Source organism: Camelus bactrianus, chromosome X (assembly GCF_048773025.1).
Source record: "Camelus bactrianus isolate YW-2024 breed Bactrian camel chromosome X, ASM4877302v1, whole genome shotgun sequence".
Taxonomy (NCBI): domain Eukaryota; kingdom Metazoa; phylum Chordata; class Mammalia; order Artiodactyla; family Camelidae; genus Camelus; species Camelus bactrianus.
This window is the reverse complement of record NC_133575.1, coordinates 58,104,432-58,125,419: the sequence shown is the minus strand read 5'-3', so window position 1 is coordinate 58,125,419 and position 20,988 is coordinate 58,104,432. Positions and strand designations below refer to the sequence as shown.

General features: G+C 36.8%; 1 protein-coding gene across 16 annotated transcripts in view; it reads right to left on the bottom strand.

The window, feature by feature from the left end:
• Positions 1 to 20,988, bottom strand: part of PFKFB1 (6-phosphofructo-2-kinase/fructose-2,6-biphosphatase 1) — a 53,499-nt gene that overhangs the window by 21,569 nt on the left and 10,942 nt on the right. For 12 of the 16 annotated variants that reach the window (XM_074359721.1, XM_074359713.1, XM_074359714.1 and 9 more), the window contains 3 exons: positions 4,891 to 5,016; positions 1,529 to 1,685; positions 651 to 717 (listed from right to left, as the gene is read on the bottom strand). In XM_074359721.1, the coding sequence (XP_074215822.1) occupies positions 651 to 717; positions 1,529 to 1,685; positions 4,891 to 5,016 (350 nt within the window). Of the gene's footprint in view, positions 1 to 650; positions 718 to 1,528; positions 1,686 to 4,890; positions 5,017 to 20,988 lie in introns of those variants that run through there. The other 4 variants (XM_074359715.1, XM_074359718.1, XM_010955741.3 and 1 more) reach the window with 2 other exon arrangements.

The following is a 20,988-nucleotide window of genomic DNA, read 5'->3' as shown; positions in this document are numbered from 1 at the left end:
AAGCAGCTGAGGCTTAGAGGAAGGATTTGCCTTAACTAAAATCACTGAGAGTTGCTGAGAGAGCAAAGTTGGAACTTATTTTCTCAACTCCTAGGTGAAGTTTCTTCCTTCCCTATCACTTTGGAGCTCTTCAAGAACAAGAAATGACTCCTATCATCAGCACCTTATATGGGACTACATGCATATTTGGGGATTTCTTCCTCTTTTAGAGTTTGCAAATTCTATACCAAAGGTCTATGAGATTAAACTGACTAGATGTTTAGGTACATCTCTAGAACTCAAAAATGTTTGTATTGCACTCCTAAATTCTAGTGTACTCCTGCTGAATTCTTGGGTGTGGAGTGGTAGAATATAGTTGTTAAAGAGTGTAGATTCTGGAGCTATAAAACCTGGATTCCAGCTCTAGCCTGCTACTTTGGGAAAATATTTAATTATTTAAATATTTAATCTTTCTGTGCAGCATTCTTTTATAAAGAATATAGAAGGGGCTATAAAATGGTGTATAATAAGAATACCTATTGTATAAGGGAGGGTGGAATTAAATTAATATGTGCAAAGTACTTAGAATAATGTATAGAATGTAGTAAACAATACATATTAGTTTTTATCCATCCCAGCAGAAATGCAAGCAAAAATCCAAATTTCTTTACCGCAACTTGACCTTCCTCACGACTGAAATAGTCATGGACATCTTTCAGGGCTGCCAGGGCACACTGCCTGAAAAAGATGAAGAAAGAAACAGAGACAGCCCTTATACCCAAGATGGGTTCCTCTCTGTTTTCCTGCATTATCTTTTACACTATCTCTCAGATGTCCTACATTAAATAACTCATCTACTAAACATCTACAAAGGGTGTCCCATGTTCTAGACATTATGACAAACACAGAGTCACACGGTTGTAGTGGCTTTGTGTGCACATCTTAGGGGCAAGTATAAAGTAACACCCAGAAAAAGTTGACTAATGACAGAGTCATGTTATTAAAGGCTCTGCTTCTTGAATCCAAGTAGATCCTGGTCTATATGTATGGTCTATGATATAGAAGGCATTCCTGGCATATATAACAAGGCAAGCACAGGTATGACGATGGCAATATATTAATGCTTTTTGCAAAAATATGTTTAGTGATTACTCTTTTCTATGTCCTATTATGAGGATGTGGATCAATAAATGAGACCCAGGCTCTTTTCCTGAAGTGCTAAGGGTCTTGTAGAGGAAAGAGACCTTCAGATTGAATGGATGGGACTGAAGTAGGCCAAGCTATTGAGACTGCTGTTTCATATGCTAGGCTAAATTTCCACTCTCTCCCGTCAGAAGCAGAAAAACTGTTAAAAAATCTTAAGAAGAAGATGGATATGACCAGAAATAGGCTTTGGTTAGGATGGTAGAAGAGCTGTTTCAACCATCCTTTGAGAGTCTAGAGGGCTTCCTCGCTATCCCAAGCTATTCTGCCCTACTTCCCCCTCATCTGAACAAAGGCCTCCCTCAGTCAGGGAGCAATGCAGGTCCTTAAAATGTTAGGTACTCACTTCCTGATAAGTAGGGCCTCCATGTTGTCTGGGAGAAAGAATTCGTAGTTCTTGTAGCTCACTGCCTCTCGACGATACTGGCCTAAATTAAACACTGAAACCAGGGATCCCTGGTGAAGAGATTGGGAAGGTCCCAGTGGCAAATAAAAAGTCCTTGCTGAGAGGAATTTCAGAGGTAAAAGAAGATATAATTTGTACCTATGTAATGTGCTTATAAAGCTTCAAATTATGACAACAGCTCATTTATTCTTCACAACAACCCTGCAAAGTAGGAATCACCATTCCCATTTTTAAAATGAGGAAATCAAAGTTCAGAAAAAGGAAGTAATTCTCACAGTTAGTAAATGGAGAGCTGGGATTCAATCACAGGTCTGTTTGAGTACAAAGCTGGTGATCTTTCCACTATTGTATTTTATCATAAATTCAAACATTTTTAATGTCTTACTCTATTGGAAAAATAGACTAAGATCCAGGGAGTGAAATCAATCACCAAAGGTCAAACAGCTGGTAATATAACTAGACTGGACTTCCTGAATCCTAGTCTACTTTTATTACACTTTTCTATATCAGGACAGAGAATCTAGACTTATTGCCCTCGTTAGGCCATACTTTCTCATTCATTATGGTGAAAAATCAGAGAAGAAAGGGAAGGAAGAAAACGGGATAACAGACAAAGAGGTGATATAATATTTCATTCATTCATCCAATAAATACTTTCTGATGGCTACTCTGTGAATCAGGACATGAGTTCTGGGTCTAAGAGATGAACCAGATCTGCATGATGGGGCCTCAAGGAACTCACAATCCAGCAGGTAGGACAGAGAGTAAACCAGTAAACACAGAATTCCTGCCTAGTTTGTCAAGTGCTTTGACATGGTCATGCAAGAATAAGGGGAAAGGAAAGAAATTAAACTTGGGGTGATCTCAGATGGTTTCTTGGAGAAAGCAGCATTTGTACCAGTCTTTTTAGGAAGGCAAGCCTTTTATAGGCAGGCATGGGGTATGGGAGTGGGGAACAAAGACATTCCAGGTAGAGGAACAGCTTGAGCAAAGGTATGGCATTGGCAGAAGGCAGAAGATGTTTGGGGAATGGTGAGTCATCCACTGTGACCAAGGCCTGTAAGACCGGCAGAGGCCAATCGTGGAGGGCCCTGAATGACAGGCTAAGGAGCTTGGATTTAAACCTGCAGGCCAAGGGAACCCTTGGTGACTACAGATATGGTGGGCTTTGTGTTTCAAACATGACTGTGAGAGCCTCTGTGAGAACAGACTGGAGAGGAACAGATGGGAAGCCAGTGCGTTAGAGCAGAGACTCATCTGCCACTGTCCCATGTGCCCCTATACTCAGTAGAGGTTCCTCAGAGCCTGCAGTCTTCCCACAAAATTATTCCTTCTCCCCTTCTCTTCTGCCAATGTCCTACTCCTCTCACAGGACCCAGCCAGCTCAAACACTCCCTATCTGGAAGATTTCACTGCCTTCTGGTTGGTGATTTCCTCGGTGAGCCCCCTCCATACCCTGTTCTGGCATTCTGAGGTGACATGTCATATTTCTATGCATCCCAGGCAGATGGAGAACTCTACAAGGACAGGGTGTGAATCTCATCCATTTTGTATCTCCTATGCCTAGTACGGGTTTTGGCACATGAAAAACCATTGGGAAACTCTTCACCAGTGAATTAGAGAAAGAGTGCATGAGGTGAAAGAAGAAACAGGAGAAGGAGAGGAGAAAACTTGAACAGAGACGGAGGGAAGGGGGCAGAAAGATAGAGAGTTGGGATGGTCAAGAGAAATGAGGGGAAGAGAATGGAGGAAAGGAGCCAAGTATCAGACCTGGCGCAGTAAGTGTCACACTTTGGAATCAAGCAGATGTGGGTTCATATCCTGGTTCTGTCATGTAGTGACCATGTGCCTCTAGACAAGATCACTTCACCTCTTGGGCATCAGTTTTGTCAACTGTGGAATGATGATAATACTAGTTCCTCCTACATGGGTGTTTCAGAAGTTAAGAACAGAAGTGAGTTCTTTGAGGACAGGCATCCTATCTTCCTTGTCTTTGTTTGCCCAACATCGAACAAGGGCTTTGGCACAACTTGTGCTCAACCAATAATGACCGAGTGAGAAAATGAATGCTTGAGAAGAACTGTGTTCTGTACTGGGGAGCAGTGCTCCATTCCACAAGGGAGAGTCTAAGCACTTGCTTAGTGTACCAGTAAAGGAGGAACATGGCCCCCATAAAAATTTTCAGCTAAGGTGGTATACTTAAAAGCATCAACATAGTCATCAGGGGATAAATAAAACCTTTTGTTAGACTTCCTTACATTTGCTGTTTTTATTCTGAATTACGTATGATGTGGGGCCACCCTAAACTTTCATTGTTTAGAGCCTCTAAACGTCTTAATCTTGTCCTACTCACGCAATAGAAATGAATATGATCTAGTTCCCTACCCCAGATCAGCTGCTGGGGAGAGACCCAGACACACACATCGACAACACTCTATGTAATTAGTGTTGTTGTCGAGGGGGCTGTAGGAAGCATTGGTGTGGGAGTTCAGAGAAGCACAGTCCTCCTAGGGGAACAGAGGAATCACATAGGAAGGGGATACAGGGTAGGGGAGATAGAGAAATCAAATGGAGAAAAGAAGAGAGTAATTGCTGACTAAGAGGTAGTACAGAAAAGAGACCACACTGAGGGGAAAGGAAAATTGGAAGTAGGGAGTGAGGGAGGAGGCTGACAGGCAGGGAAGGAGACCCCTCTGGAGGCGGAAAGAGGCAGGATCACTTCCGGCTGGGGAGGGGGAGCAGACAAGCTCAGATCTAAGGAGAAGCTTGGAGAGAGCGGACGCCTTTTGGACTGGAGAGGTGAGCTAAGGTGCTCTGCTTTACTGAAGAGCCTGTAGGGAGGGTGGCTTTGGGCTTGGGCTTTGATGTGTTTGACTCCACATGCCCCTAAGGTTTGAATAAAACCTTAAGGTTGTGAATAAGTGATCATGCTAATAAAAATAGTAATACTAGTATGGTAGTAATAGTAATGGTAATAAAAATAGTATGTTACTCATAAGGTATTTTGAGGTCTTGCAAAAAATGTGGCTCCTTGAGAACAGATATTTAATCTTACTAGTTTTCCTATGGTTAGCACCTAGCATGGGGCTGGGCACAGTTTATGTAGTTGAGAAATTGTACAATTCACGAGTAGAATGGTAATGGTAGTAGTAGTAGTATTAGTAATAGTCCTAATACTGGTACTAATGGTTTGATACATTAGTGGTACTGATGGTTTTGTCCTTTTAGAGGTCAGCTACCTTACTCTATTTTCAGCCAGTGGCCTATAGAGGGCTGTAGAGCAAAGGGTTTCAGAGACATACCTTTAGTTGGTGTTCCTATCCAGTTGAGATAGCGTGTGAGCTTCGTGGAGATGTAGGTCTTTCCTCGAGCTGGTAAACCCACCATGATCACCATTGTAGGGGAATTTGTAAACTGGGGTATGGATGCTGGAAGACAAACAGAGCCTCAAATATTATCCCCAGGTTCACATGATATTCTGGTATAAGCTCAGAGATGAAGAATTGGAAAGAACATCTCTCCCACCATTATAACAAGGGAAAACACCTGGAAAATTGCAAATTGTTGAATTCATGAGAAAACTGAGATTGCAGTGCAAATAGCTAACTTCAAATCTGTAGAGACAGGCATCCACAAGGAGCAACAGGGCTCAGGTATTTGCTTATCTTTTGCAAATAGTAATGAATAACATATAAACTCTTCAAAAGATTTAACTAAATTTTGTTAATTAATTGTTAAAAGTTGGTTGTGGGCTAGAGTGAGAATATGAAGCCCCTGGAGGCTGCAGACATAGGTGGTTTTGAATATCCTCCTGCAGACTTTTTCTCTAGGAATTCCAGCAGGTGCTGACAAGGAGCACTGAGAAGAATCCTGAGAAAGATATCTTGTAGTTCTGGTTTGGGAAGAGAAACAAAAAAAAGCAGTCATTGCTGAAATTGTGCTCAGACCATTTTCCCTATATACCGTATGGAACAAAAGCCTTAATCTTCACAGGGAAGGGCAATAAAACTAGCTTGAGAACAGTGTTGGAAATTCACTGCAGCTGGCAGATGCACAATACCACTGAAGCTCTGCCCAGACCAATCTACTCTATCTTCCCTAAGGAAAATAAGCCTTAATTTGCAGAAGGAACTGAGGACACTGGTGGAAACTCACTGCAGGTAGAGAAGAAAAATGGAAAAAAAATGCTTTAATCCAGGAGGGACAGGAATATGTGCTAGACCCACCTTTATATTTAGAGGAGGGGCGATTTGGGAAATGACTCCATGACTCCGGATAAACCTGCTTAAGACTGAGGCTTAATCAGAATAACATAGAATGTCCCTAGTCCCCTATTCACCCCCTACTAGGTTAAAAGAAATAAAAAAAAAATCGTGGACTATATTTTTAAACGATGCAAGAGATAAATTGTCTCCAGGGAGCAGTACAAAGGGAAGAATCAAGGCAAGAAAAAAACATAGTCTGAAGAGGCAAAAAAATAATCATCAGGACCAGACTCAGTTATGACCCACATGATGGAATTTCAGACAGGCAATTTAAAATAGCTATGATTAATATGTTAAAGGCTTTATTGGAAAAGTTAGACAACATGCAATATCACATAGGTAATTTCAGCAAGGGGATGAAAAGTATAAGAAAAAATCAAATGTAAATGCAAGAGAAAAAAATACATTAACAGATCTGAAGAATGCCTTCAATGTACTCATAAGTGAACTTGACACAGCTGAGGAATCAGTGACTTGAAGGTAGATCAAGAGAAATGCACAGAGGGAAAAAGAGTAAAAAAAGGAAAACAACAAAACATCCAAGAACTTTGGGACACTATCAAGTTAGAATACCAGAAGGAAAAGAGAGAGAGAGAATGGAGAAGAAATATTTAAAGAAATTATTGCCAAAGTTTTTCAAAATTAGTGGTTGATATACACCACAGATCCAAGTATCTTAGAGAACAACAAGCAGGGTGAATAAAATTTTTAAAAGAACCACACCCCACTCAGACATATCAAATTCAAACTGCAGAAAGTCAGGCAAAATAAAATCCTGAAGGCAACCAGGAAACAGGGGTGGAGGGAACACCTGACCTAGAGAGGAAAAAAGAAGAATTACAGTATACTTATTATCAGAAGCTACATAAACAAAAAGATAATGGAATGAAATCTTTAAAGTATTTAAACTTTAAAAAAAGCCCCGCCAATCCAATTCTAAATTCAGCAAAAATGCCCTTCAAAATTAAAGGCAAAATAAAGACTTTTTTCAGACAAATAAAAACAGGAAATTCATTACCAGCATACTTGCCTTATAAGAAATATTAAAGGACACTATTTAGGCAAAAGGGATATGATATAGGTCAGAAATTGGATCTATATAATTAAAGTAAGAGCATTGGAAAAGGAATAAATGAGGGCAAAATATATCTTTTTATTTTCCATATTCTTAATTGTTCTAAAAAATAACTAATTAATGTGGAGAAATGGGAACCCTTATGCACTGATGGTGGGAGTATAAATTGGTGCAGCCACTATGGAAAACATTGTGAGGACCCTCAAAAAAGTTAAAAATAGAACTTCCATATGATCCAACAATTTCACTTCTGGGTATTCACCTGAAGAAAACAAAAACACTGATTCAAAAAGATATATGCACACCATTGTTCATTGAAGCATTATTTACAATAGCCAAGATATGGAAGCAACCTAAGTGTCCATCAATAGACAAATGGATAAAGAAGATGTATGTGTATATATATATACACACACACACATACACACACAATGCACATATTTACAAATACATACAAGGGAATATTACTCAGTCATAAAAAATAAAATCTTGCCATTTTTGACTACGTGGATGGATCGAGAGAGTATTATGTTAAGTGAAATAAGTCAGACAGAGAAAGACAAATACCATATGATCTCACTTATATGTGAAATCTAAAAATTAAAACAAACAAGCAAAACAAAATGAAAACAGACTTGTAGATACAGAGAACAAAGGGATGGTTGCCAGAAAGGAGGGGGTGGAGGTGAATAGGCTGAAGAGGATTAAGAGGTACAACCTCCAGCTATAAAATAAATAAGCCACAGGGATGTAGTATACAGCATAAGGAATATGGTCAATAATATTGTTATAACTTTGTATGGGGACAGATGGTTCCTAGACTTATCATGATGGTCATTTCATACTGTATGAAAATATCAGTAAACCTGAAAACTAACATAACATTGTATGTCCACTATATTTCAATTAAAAACCTGACTGTTTAAAGCAATAATAGTAACAATGTATTGGCATTTATCGCATATGGAAAAATGATATGAATACAACAGTGACACAAGGAAAGGAAGGAATTGGGAATATTCTATTGTAAGGTACTTGTACTACATATGAAGTGATATAGTGTTATTTGAAGTTGAACCCAAATTATTTTAAACTGTACATTGTAAACCCTAGAGGAATCACTAAAAGAGTAATAAAAAAGATGTATAAATGACAGGTAAATAGAGGAGATAAAATAGGATCACAAAAAATGCTCAAATAGAATGAGAAAAGGTGAGAGAGAGAATAAACAAAGAACAAATGCAATGAATATATAAATAGCAAGATGGTAGATTTTAATCCAACTATATTAATAATCATTTTGAATGTGAATTGTCTAAACACAGCAATTAAAAGACAGATTGTCAGAGTGGACTAAAAAGGAAGACTCAATTATATACTATCTACAAAACACATACAACTGTGTCCAGATCTGGGACCTTCTTTTATATCTTACAAACTCAAATATAAAACCTTGACAGAATGCAGGGACACCTATTTGAAAACAGGAAAGTATATATAGGAAAGTGGATTGGAAAAAACACCAGAGTTTGAAAATATCACCTAAACAGTTATGAGTTAAACATTATTTGTTTCCTCCCAGCACCTTGAGACTGAATTGAACATGATATGAAACCCAGAAGGGAACATTGTTTAGCAAATTTCAATACAGAAGAAGCCTGGATGTTCTGGCCTGGGTAGTGGAAAAGAGAATTCCTAAAGTTCAGAGAGAATATGGGAAATTCCTTAGGTTTTTATTTATTCTACTTCTGTTTTGGTCCTATAGTGGGAGTAGTGACAGCAAAGGTAGTCTGGAAGCAAGAGTAGTACATAAAGGGACCCTCCAGGAATCAAAACTCTCACAGATAAGGTCATTTCTCTAGGTGGAGCCATGGCATCAAGGGGACAAAACTAAACTTCATGCTAATTTTCCTCTTTCTCTCTCCTCCTGCAGCTTGTTTCTAGAAGTGATAAACCAAGAGAGTAGAAGGTTTCTGAACAGATGACAGAAAATGGGAGCCTAGGGAACTGGAAAGTACTGAAAAAATACAGGAGAGGGAACAGTTTAGAAGAGAAATTGCAAGAAGTTGTTTTCAACTCCTGGGCTCATGTTTTATCTGTGAGTGCTTTGATGTGATCCTAATTAGCATACCAAAGATCTGGAATCTGAACTAGTAAGTATATACCCTTACCCAAGTTCCACACTGACCACTAGGTAGTGCACACACAAGCCTGACCTAAATAGTACTACAAAAGTTTTGAAAACTGAATTTCATGTTAGAACTACAACACACAGAAAGGTAAAACAAAAATATCAATCTACACAGGATAAAAGCAATACTCTTGGTCTCAAATGATATTTACAATGTCCGAGATACAAACTAAAATTAACCAACATACAAATAGCCATGAAATTTCAGTGCACATGATAAAAGACATGGTATGTGCATATGATAAAAGACATGATAAACAGACATGAATAATGAGACATGAATAATGAGATGACACAGATGTTGGAATTCTCTTAACCTATTATAAAAATTCTTGAATGAGCAAACACAAGCAATCTTGAAACAAATATTAAAATAGAAAGACTCAGCAAAGAAACAGTAGATAAACAAGAATCAAGTAGAAATTTTAAAATTGAAAAGCACAATAACCAAACAAAACCCCTCACCGAATAGACTCAATGGCAGAGTAAAAATGACAAGAGTCAGTAAACTGAAAGATTCATCAACAGAAACCATCCAATATGGACAACAGAGAGATAAAATATTGAAAAAAGAGAATAGAGATCCAGGGACCTGTGTATTGAAAACAATGACTAATATTCATGTTACTGGAGTTCCAGGTGGAGAAGAGAAAGAAGAGAACATGAAAATGTATGTGAGAAAATTAGGACAGAAAACTTACCATACTGATGACAAATATTAGCTTGAGATTCAAGGAGCTGAGCAAATACTAAATAGCATAAAACCATAAGAACTCATCTAGACACATCATAATCAAACTGCTGAAAACTAAAGAAAAGGAAATAATTTTGAAAGTAGTTGGAAAAAATGACACATTACTGTACAGAAATAACAATGATTCAAATGGCTGCAGATTTATTAGAAGCCATGGAGGCCAGAGAAAAGTGGCACAATTTTTTGAAGTACTGAAAGAAGAAAGTTGTCAACCTAGTATTCTATATGCAGCTAAAGTATTCATCATTCAAGAAGGTAAAAGAAAACTTTCTCAGTGAAGGAAAACTAAGAGAACTTGTAGCTGGCGTACCATCACTAAAAGAAATGCTAAAATGTTCTTTAGACAGAAAGAAAATGATATCAGAAGGAAGCTAAGAATATAGACAATGAAGGAAGTACAACAGAAATGTTAAATATCTGGATAATATAATAGATTTTCCTGCATTTTTGAGTTCTTTAATTCTTCCTGGATGCCAGAAAGCAAAAAATATAGCATTGTGTATATAACATACTATATTGGGATCCTCAGTGAAAGCAGAGGTGATATATGAGACAAATACAGTATGAAGAGAGAAGCATAATGTGATGTACATGGTGGAAAACTGAATCCAACAGTACACAGAAAGGATCACACACCATGATCCAACTGGATTTATTCCAGGGTCACAAGGATGGTTCAACATACACAAGTCAATGTGAAACACCACATTAACAAAAAGAAAGACAAAAACAACATGATCATCCCACTAGATGCAGAAAAAGCATTTGACAAAATTGAACATTCACCCATCATAAGAACTCTCATTGATGGGGATATAGAGGGAACATATCTCAAAATAATAAAGGTACTTTTTGATAAACCCATAGCTAACATAATATCCAATGATAAAAAGATGAAAGTCTTCCTGTTAAATTAAGGAAAAAGACAAGGGTGCTCATTTTCATTGCTTCTATTCAACACAGTATTGGAAGTCCTAGCCACAGCAATCAGAAAAAGAAAAATAAATAAAAGTGATCCAAATTAGAAGGGAAGTGGTAAAACTGTCACTATTTGCAGATGACATGATACTATATATAGAAAATGCTAAAATCTCGACCAAAAAACTATTAGATCTAATTAATGAATTCAGTAAATTTGCAAGATATGAGTTTAATATACAGATATCTGTTGTGCTTCTATACACTAATAATGAAATATCAGAAAGAGAAAGTAAAACAACAATCACATTTAAAATCATATCCAGGTGGAGGGGCCAAGATGGTGGAGTAGAAGGATGCTCGTAGCTCACCCTCTCCCACAAATACACCAAAACTCATATCCGCGGACCCACCTAGCCAACCAGAGCACCTGCTGAACTCTGACAAAACATCACCCTCTTCAAAAGACAAAGATGCCATGAACCTGGTAGGAGAAAAGGAAAAAAGAAAGAAGGAAAAGCAAAACAGTGCTGGGCTGGACCTGTGGGGAGGGAGTGGCAAAGGAGGAGTAGCGCTTGTTTACTGGGTCTCCCCCTCTCCAAAGGAGAGGTCAGTGGGACAAAGGGGGAACCTCCAACGCTCAGATCTGTACAGAGCAGCCCTTGACTGACAGAACTAAGTTAAATGGGCACAGAGGGTCTCTGCAACCTCCAGCCCTAGAAGCAAAGTGGCAGGTGGGGGATGGGACAGGCTGCCTGAGCTGGGCTGAGAACTGGGGCAGGATGCACAGAAGAAACCCTAGGGGACTGCAGGGTGTGTGCACCGTGGATGAGTGAGTACACAGGGCAAAACAACCTAAGCCCTCCATAAATAAACAAGGCTGATGTGCCCTGGAGGGAAGTGTGCCATACCCCATCTCTGGAAACCCCTTGAAGGTTTTCAGGAGAAGAGAGGCGGGGCTCAGCCATAGCCACCATATCCTCTGGTGCTTAGTACCCAGGCGGGAGCCGGGGTGGGGGGCGGGGTCAGGGTCGAAACATGAATCCATACCTAAGGGCTCAGCAGCCTCAAAGGCCAGAGACTTGTTTACAGCCCAAGGCAGATAGGATCTTTTTGCCCTGGTACCTCAGAGAACTCACACCACCAAGACAAACAAGGAGCTGAGTTTGGCATGGAGCAGGGGTGGGGCTGTTCCGCCATTTTCCCCGAGCCCACCTATGGAGGGTGGAAGCTAGGCAGAGCGGGCAGCTGCACAGAGCAGGGGAGCAATTGGCATTGGGAGAGGGCAGGTGGCTACCCGCCTTCCTGGCAGGAGCTTAGCACCTGACCACAGTGCTGGGAAGGGGTGTGATCCACCCGACTACCTCCCCGAGCACAGCATCTGACTGTGGCATTGGGAGGGGGAGTGACCCACCCGACCACTGTGTAAGAGTGCAGCACCTGACTGCAGTGTTGGGAGGGGGTGCAATCTGCTTGCTGACAGGCACTGGGAGCAGCACAGACGAGGGGTGACAATGGAGGGCCTCTGGAAGCAGCAAGCTGAGTTCGTGAAACAGGGCAAAGACAGAAAGACCTCTCAATAAAATCATTAAGAGCTCACAGTCTCCACGAGAACACATTGCCCCCCTCTTTTTTTAATCTGCTACATTTTCTATTACCTTTTCAATTTTTACTTTTTAAACAATTGTATATGCTTCCAGTTTTAATCCCTTTAAAATTTTTCTTTTAAAATATTTTTATTATTATTATTATTTTTAAATCCACCTAATTTCATTTTTATTTCTCTTGGTTTTGATTGCCTGTTATTGATTATACACAGGTTTCAATTTTTTTGTTCTTTTCTCCTTTTTTTAAGGTATTTAAAAGACATCTCAAACCGATTGCTATTCTGCTTCAACTTGCTCTTCCATTATTTAATATACACTGTTTTCAAACCTTTATTTCTCCCTTCTGTTAAAATTCTTTTTATTTTATCTTTATTTATATGTTCTATTTTCTATTACCTTTTCAATTTTTACTTTTTAAACAATTGTATATGTTTCCAGTTTTAATCTCTTTTAAATTATTCTTTTAAAATATTATTTTTTAATTTTTAATAATTCTACCTCATTTCATTTTCATTTCTCTTGGTTTTGATCTCCTGTTATTGATTATACACAGGTTTCAAATATTGTTTTTGTTCTTTCTCCTTTTCTTAAGATTTTATAAAGATGTCTCAACTCAATTGCTATTCTGCTTCAACTTGCTCTTCTATTATTGATTATACACTGTTTTCAAATCTTTTTTTCTCCTTTCTGTTAAAATTCTCTCTCTTTTTAAGTTTTATTCCTGCATAGGCTTTAGATAGATAAATAAATAAACTCCTTAAGGACCACAATAGATAACTGATAGTCTATAAGCCATAGTGCCAGAGAGATATGAGCAAGATGAAGAAGCAGAGGAACCATTCCCAATGAAAAGAGCAAGAGAAATCCCCTGAAAGCACGACCAATGAAATAGACATTGATAGCCTACTAGATCAGGATTTCAAAAAAGAAGTGATCAAGGTACTGAAGGAACTAAAAGAGATAGTGTTTAAAGATATAAAATATGTCAAAAATGAAATTGAAGCTATGAAGAAGAGCCAAGTAGAATTGGTAAACTCATTGGCTGAGATGAGAAATGATCTAAAGGCTGTGCAAAGCCGACTAGATAATGCAGAGGAGTGAATTAGTGACCTAGAAGACAGGACAACAGAAAGCACCCAATCAGAACATCTGAGAGAAAAACAAATAAAAAACAATGAAAAGAACACAACGGACCTATGGGATATTATAAAGCAAGCCAATCTATGCATAATAGGGGTTCCAGAAGGGAAGAAACAACAAAGGGGATTGAAAAGGTATTGGAAGAAATCATGACTGAAAACTTCCCAAAACGAAAGAAGGAATCAGATATCCAAGTACAGGAAGCTCACAGGGTCCCTAACAGGAAGAACCCAAACAGACCCACACCAAGACATATTATAATCAAGATGGCCAGGGTTAAGGATAAAGAAATGATCCTAAAGGCAGCAAGAGAAAAACAGTGAGTTACAAGGGAACCCCCATAAGGCTTGCAGTTGAATTCATTACACAAACACTACAGGCCAGAAGGGAGTGGCAAGATATATTCAAAGTCCTGAATGAAAAAAAGATGCAGCCTAAGATACTTTATCCAGCAAGGCTATCCTTTAGAATAGAAGGAGAGATAGAGACATTCACAGACTAGCAAAAACTAAAAGAGTTTAGTAACACTAAACCCATGCTAAAAGAAATATTGAAAGGTCTACTCTAAATAGAAAAGAAGCAGGATGCTATAGAAATGAGAAACTCATAACTGGAAAGGTGATAACTACCATGAATTACAAATAGAATAAACATGAAATTGTAAAATAAGACATCTAAATCATTAAGAGTGGGAGAGGGAAGCAAGAAAATAGAGTTTTGGTTTTTCTTTTTTAAATTTTTGTTCTTGGTAGGATGGGTTTGAGCTTACATTATTATCAGTTATAGTTATAGTAATGGATTAATAGACAACTTATTAAGGGTAACCACAAGCCAAAAACTTACAAGTGAGTCCCCAAAACTAAATAAAAGCCAAGATAATACAAAGGAAAATTATCAAACCACAAAAGGAAGAAGAAAGGAACAAAGAGGAAGTACCAAATCAACTGCAAAAATAAGTTCAAAATGGCAATAAACACATATCTATCATTAATTACTGTAAATGTCAATGGATTAAATGGTCCAGTCAAAAGACATAGAGTAACAGATTGGATAATAAAGCAAGAACCTTCAACATGCTGCATACAAGAGACCCACTTTATGGATAAGGATACATATGGATTGAGAGTGAAAGGATGGAAAAGGATATTCCATGCAAATGGAAAAGCCAAGAAAGCAGGTGTAGCAATACTGATTTCAGACAAAATAGGCTTTAAAACAAAGGCAATTAAGAAAGATAAAGAAGGACATTTTACAATGATTGAAGGAGTAATACAAGATGAGGATATTACACTCATTAATATACATGTACCTAATATAGGAGCACCTAAGTACATAAAACAATTACTAACAGAGATAAAGGGGGAAATTGATGGGAATAGAATCACTGTTGGAGATTTTAACACCACATTAACATCACTAGACTGCATTAAAATCACTGTTGGAGATTTTAACACCGCATTAAGATCACTGACCTTCCAGACAGAAAATAAATGAGGCAACAGAGAAATTAAATGATACAATAGAAAAATTATACTTGGTGGATATTTACAGAGCATTACACCCACAAAAACTAGGATATACATTCTTTTCAAGTGCACATGGAACATTTTCTAGGATTGATCATGTACTTGGGCAGAAAAGAAGCCTCAACAATTTTAAGAAGATAGAAATTATTTCAAGCATCTTTATTGGCCACAATGCCATGCAACTAGAAATCAACAACAGAGAAACAAAGGAGAAAAAAAATGAAAACATGCAGATTAAACAGTATGCTAGAAAAAAGCCGCAGTGGGTCAATGAGGAAATCAAAGTTGAAATTAAAAAATACCTTGAGACAAACGACAATGAAAATTCTACCACACAAAATTTACAGGATGCAGCAAAGGTAGTGCTAAGATGGAAGTTTTATAGTGATACAGGCCTTCCTCAAAAAAAAAAAAAAAAAAAAAAAAAAAAAAAGAAAACAGTCTCAAATAAACAATCTAACCCACCAGCCAAAAGAATTAGAAAATAAGAGCAAAAGAAACCAAAAGTCAGCAGAAGGAAGGAAATAATAAAGATCAGGGAGGGAATAAGTAAAATAGAAATTTAAAAACAATAGAAAAAAAATCAATCAAACCAAAAGCTGGTTTTCTGAAAGAGTAAATAAGATTGACAAACCTCTGGCCAAACTCACAAAGTAGAAAAAGAGAAGCATAAATAAGCAAAATAAGAAAGGAAAATGGAGAAATTACAACAAATAACATAGAAATACAGAATATCATATAAGAATATTATGAAAAACTATATGGAAAGAAAATGAATAATGTAGAGGAGATGGAAAAGTTTCTGGAAACATACAGTCCACCAAGACTGAATCAAGAAGAAACTGACCACTTCATCAAGCTGATCACTAGAAATGAAATCGAATTAGCACTAAAAAAACCTACCTACCAATAAAAGTCCAGGACCCGACGGCTTCACTGGGGAATTATACTAAATATACAAAGAAGAACTCATACCAGTCCTTCTCAAGCTCTTCCAGAAGACTGAAAAGGAGGGAATACTCCCAAACTCATTCTATGAAGCCACCATCACCCTGATACCAAAACCAGGCAAAGACACCACCAAAAAAGAGAATTATAGGCCAATATCACTGATGAATATAGATGCAAATGTCCTTACCAAAATATTAGCAAATAGAATCCAACAGCACATAAAAACGATCATACATCATGACCAAGTGGGGTTCATCCCAGGAACACAAGGGTGGTTCAACATACATAAATCAATGTAATACATCACATCGACAAGAGAAAGGACACAAACCACATGATCATCTCAATAGATGCAGAAAAAGCATTTGATAAAATTCAACACCATTTATGATAAACACTCTCGCCAAAGTGGGTATAGAGGGAACATATCTCAACATCATAAAAGCTATATATGACAAACCTATAGCCAGCATAGTGCTCAACAGTGAAACACTCAAAAGCTTCCCACTAAAATCTGGCACAAGACAAGGATGCCCACTATCACCACTCCTATTCAACATAGTCTTTGAAGTCCTAGCCACAGCACTCAGGCAAAAGAGAGTAATAAAAGGGATCCAAATTGGAAAAGAAGAGGTAAAAGTGTCATTATATGCCGACAACATGTTATTATACATAGAAAACCCTAAGAGGTCCACACAAAAACTACTAAAGCTGATCGAAGAATTCAGAAAGGTAACAGGGTTCAAGATTAACATTGAAGAGTCAGTTGCATTTCTTTGCACTAATGATGAATCAACAGAAAAAGAAAGTAAAGAAACAATCCCCTTTAAAATAGCACCCAAAGTAATAAAATACCTAGGAATAAATCTAACCAAGTAGGTGAAAGACTTACACATGGAGAACTATAAAATACTGATGAAGGAAATTAAAGAAGACTTTAAAAAATTGAAAGCTATCCCATGCTCTTGGATTGGAAGAATCAGTATTGTTAAAATGGGCACACTGCCCAAGGCAATCTACAGATTTAATGCAATCCCTATCAAATTACTCTGGACATATTTCACAGAACTAGAACAAATCATAATAAAATTATATGGAACCACAAAAGACCTAGAATTGCCAAGGCATTACGAAGAGAAAGAAAGAGGCTGGAGGAATAACTCTCCCAGGCTTCAGAAAATACCATCGAGCTACAGTAATCAAGACAGCATGGTATTGGTACAAAAACAGACATATAGACCAATGGAACAGAATAGAGAGCCCAGAAATGAACCCACAAACTTTGGGTCAACTAATCTTCGACAAAGGAGGCAAGAATATACAATGGAATAAAGACAGTCTCTTCAGCAAATGGTGTTGGGAAAACTGGACAGCAGCATGTAAATCAATGAAGCTAGAACACTCCCTTACACCATACACAAAAATCAAGTCAAAATGGATCAAAGACTTAAACATAAGACAAGATACAAGAAACCTCTTAGAAGAAAATATAGGCAAAACATTATCTCACATACATCTCAAAAATGTTCTCTTAGAATAGTCTACACAAGCAATAGAAATAAAAGCAAGAATCAACAAATGGGACCTAATGAAACTTACAAGCTTCTGCACAGTAAAGGAAACCATAAGTAAAACAAAACGACAACCTACGGAATGGGAGAAAATTTTTGCAAATGAACCCAACAAAGGCTTGATCTCCAGAATATATAAGCAGCTCATACGACTCAATAAGAAAAAAATAAACAACCCAATCCAAAAATGGGCAAAAGACCTAAACAAGCAATTCTCCAAGGAAGACATACAAATGATCAATAGGCACATTAAAAAATGCTCAATATCACTAATTATCAGAGAAATGCAAATCAAAACTACAATGAGGTATCACCTCACACCAGTCAGAATGGCCATCATTCAAAAGTCCACAAATGACAAATGCTGGAGAGGCTGTGGATAAAAAGGAACCCTCCTACACTGCTGATGGGAATGTAGTTTTGTGCAGTCACTGTGGAAAACACTATGGAGATCCCTCAAAAGGCTAGAAATAGACTTACCATATGACCCAGGAATCCCGCTCCTGAGCATATACCCAGAAGGAACCCTACTCCAAAAAGACACCTGCACCCCAATGTTTATAGCAGCACTATTTATAATAGCCAATACATGGAAAAAGCCTAAATGTCCATCAACAGATGACTGGATAAAGAAGTGGTGGTATATTTATACAATGGAATACTATTCAGCCGTAAAACTGAACAAAACATAAATAGAATTAGAAACAGACTCATAGACATAGAATACAAACTTGTGGTTGCCAAGGAGGCAGGGGGTGGGAAGGGATAGACTGGAATTTCAAAATGTAGAATAGATACACAAGATTATACTGTATAGCACAGGGAAATATATACAAGATCTTATGGTAGCTCACATACAAAGAAATGTGACAATGAATACATATATATGTTTATGTATAACTGAAAAATAGTGCTGTACACTGGAATTTGACCCAACATTGTAAAATGATTATAAATCAATAAAAATGTTAAATAAAAGAAAATATCTCAAAATACGTAGTGAAAGAAATTAAATATCAAACTAGATAGCATTTTCTTTTGGAAATGAAAGGAAGAATAGAGGAGAAAAAGACATCAGCCATATGGGAAAGTAAGAAAAACAGTACATCTAAATCCAACTACATCAATAATAACATCAAATGTAAATAGATTAAGCAATCCAATCAAAAGGTAGAAAGTGTCTGATTGGATTAAGAAACACAAAATCCAACTGTATGATGCCTGCAGAAGATACACTTTAGATTAAAAGATACAAATAGATTGAAAGTAAAAGAATGTAAAAAATACACCATGCAAAGAGCAACCAGAAGAAAATTGCAGTGGCTATATTAGGATCTCTAATACTAATACTAATTACTCTAATACTAATTTCCATTTCTAATACTCAGTGTCCAGCTCTATCAGAAGAAAGAGATGTTGAAAAACATTGCTAGAGGTATATACAGACATTATATAATGACAAAAAGTTCAGACCATAAGGAATACATGATAATTATAAGTATATATGCCTAAAACCAGGGCCCCAAGATATATGGATCAAAAACTGATAGAATTGAAGAGAGAAATAGACAATTCAATGACAATAGTTGGAGACTTTAACATTCCACTTTCAATAGTGAATAGAACATCTAGTCAGAAGATAAACAGATAAATAGAAGACTTGAACAACACTATACACAAACCAGTCCTAACAGACATCTATAAAACATTCCAATTCAAAACAACAGAATACACATTCTTCTCAAGCACACATTGAATACTCTCCAAGACAGATCATAGTCTATATCATAAAATAAGCTATAATAAACTTAAAAGGATTGAAATCATATAAATTATGTTCTCTAACCATAATGGAGTAAAATTATAAATTAATATCAGAGATAACTTTGGAAAATTCACAAGTGTATGAACCAGAAGGAGGGATATAATCATTAGAGAGAGAATAGAAAAGCATTAAAGAAAATCAACAAACCCAAAAGTTGGTTCTTTGAAAAGATTAACAAACTCAACAAACCTTTAGTTAGATTGATGAAAAAAACCCTCAAATTAATAAATTCAGGAATGAAAGAGGAGTGTTACTACTGACTCTATGGAGATAAAAATAATTATAAGGGAATGCTATGAGCAACTGTATGCCAACACAATAGATGACTTAGATGAAATGGGCAAATTATTAGAATAATACAAACTCCCAAAACTGATTCAAGAAGAAAAGAAATCTGAATTGGTCTATAACAAGTAAAGAGATTAAATAAGTAACCAAAACCTTGCCAAAAAGTACTGTCCAGGATTAGATGGCTTCACTGGTGAATTCTATCAAATATTTAAGGAATTAACACCAATTCTTCAAAAGCTCTTTCAAAAAATAGATTAGGAGGGAATATTTCTGAACTCATTCCTTGAGGCCAGTATTTCTGTGATCCCAAAGGCAGACAAAGTTACCAGAGAGAAAGAAAATTATACAACAATACATTATGAATATAGATGCAGAAATTCTCAACAAGGTATTAGCAAATTGAATCTAGCAAAGTATAAAAAACTTTATAAACTGTCACCAAATTAGCTTTATTATTGGAATGAAAGGTTGGTTAGACCTCTGAAAATTAAGTAATATGATAGACTACATCTGTAGAATAATGGACCAAAACCACATCATCATCTTAATGGACACAAAAACAGGCATGTGAAAAATTAAACACCCCTTCATGATAAAACCACACAACAAACTAAGACTAGAAGGGAAGTTCTTCAATCTGATAAAGGACATCTATGAAAAACTCACGGCTAATATGGCATTTAATGGTGAAAGATTGTATGCTAATCCTCTAAAATCAGGAATAAGACAAGAATGTCTATTACCATTTAATTTTTTCAACATTGTATTAGAGGTTTCTGGGGGGTAATTAGGTGAGAAAAATAAATAAAAAGCATACAGATTGGAAAAGAAGAAATAAAACTATCTTATATGTAGAAAATTCCAAGGAATCCACTAAAAAATAACTTATTAGGACTAATAAATGAGCTCAGCAATGTTTCAGGATACAAGACCAATATTTTAAAATCTATTACATTTCTATAAAGATGCAAGAACAAACAAAATGAAATTAATAAAAATAATTCAATTTACAATAGCATCAAAATATTTAGGAATACTTAGAAGAAATACAAGACTCATACTCTGAAAACTATAAAATATTGTTGAAAGAAGTTAAAGAGGACCTAAATATATGGAACAACATCCCATGTTCATAGTCATAAGACTTAATAGTGTTAAATTGTCAATATTTTCTAATTGGTTTACAGATTCAACACAATCATTATCAAAATCCCAGCTGACTTCTTTGCAGAAACTGACAAGTTGATCCTAAAATTCATATGGAAATTCAAGGAGCCTAGAAGAAC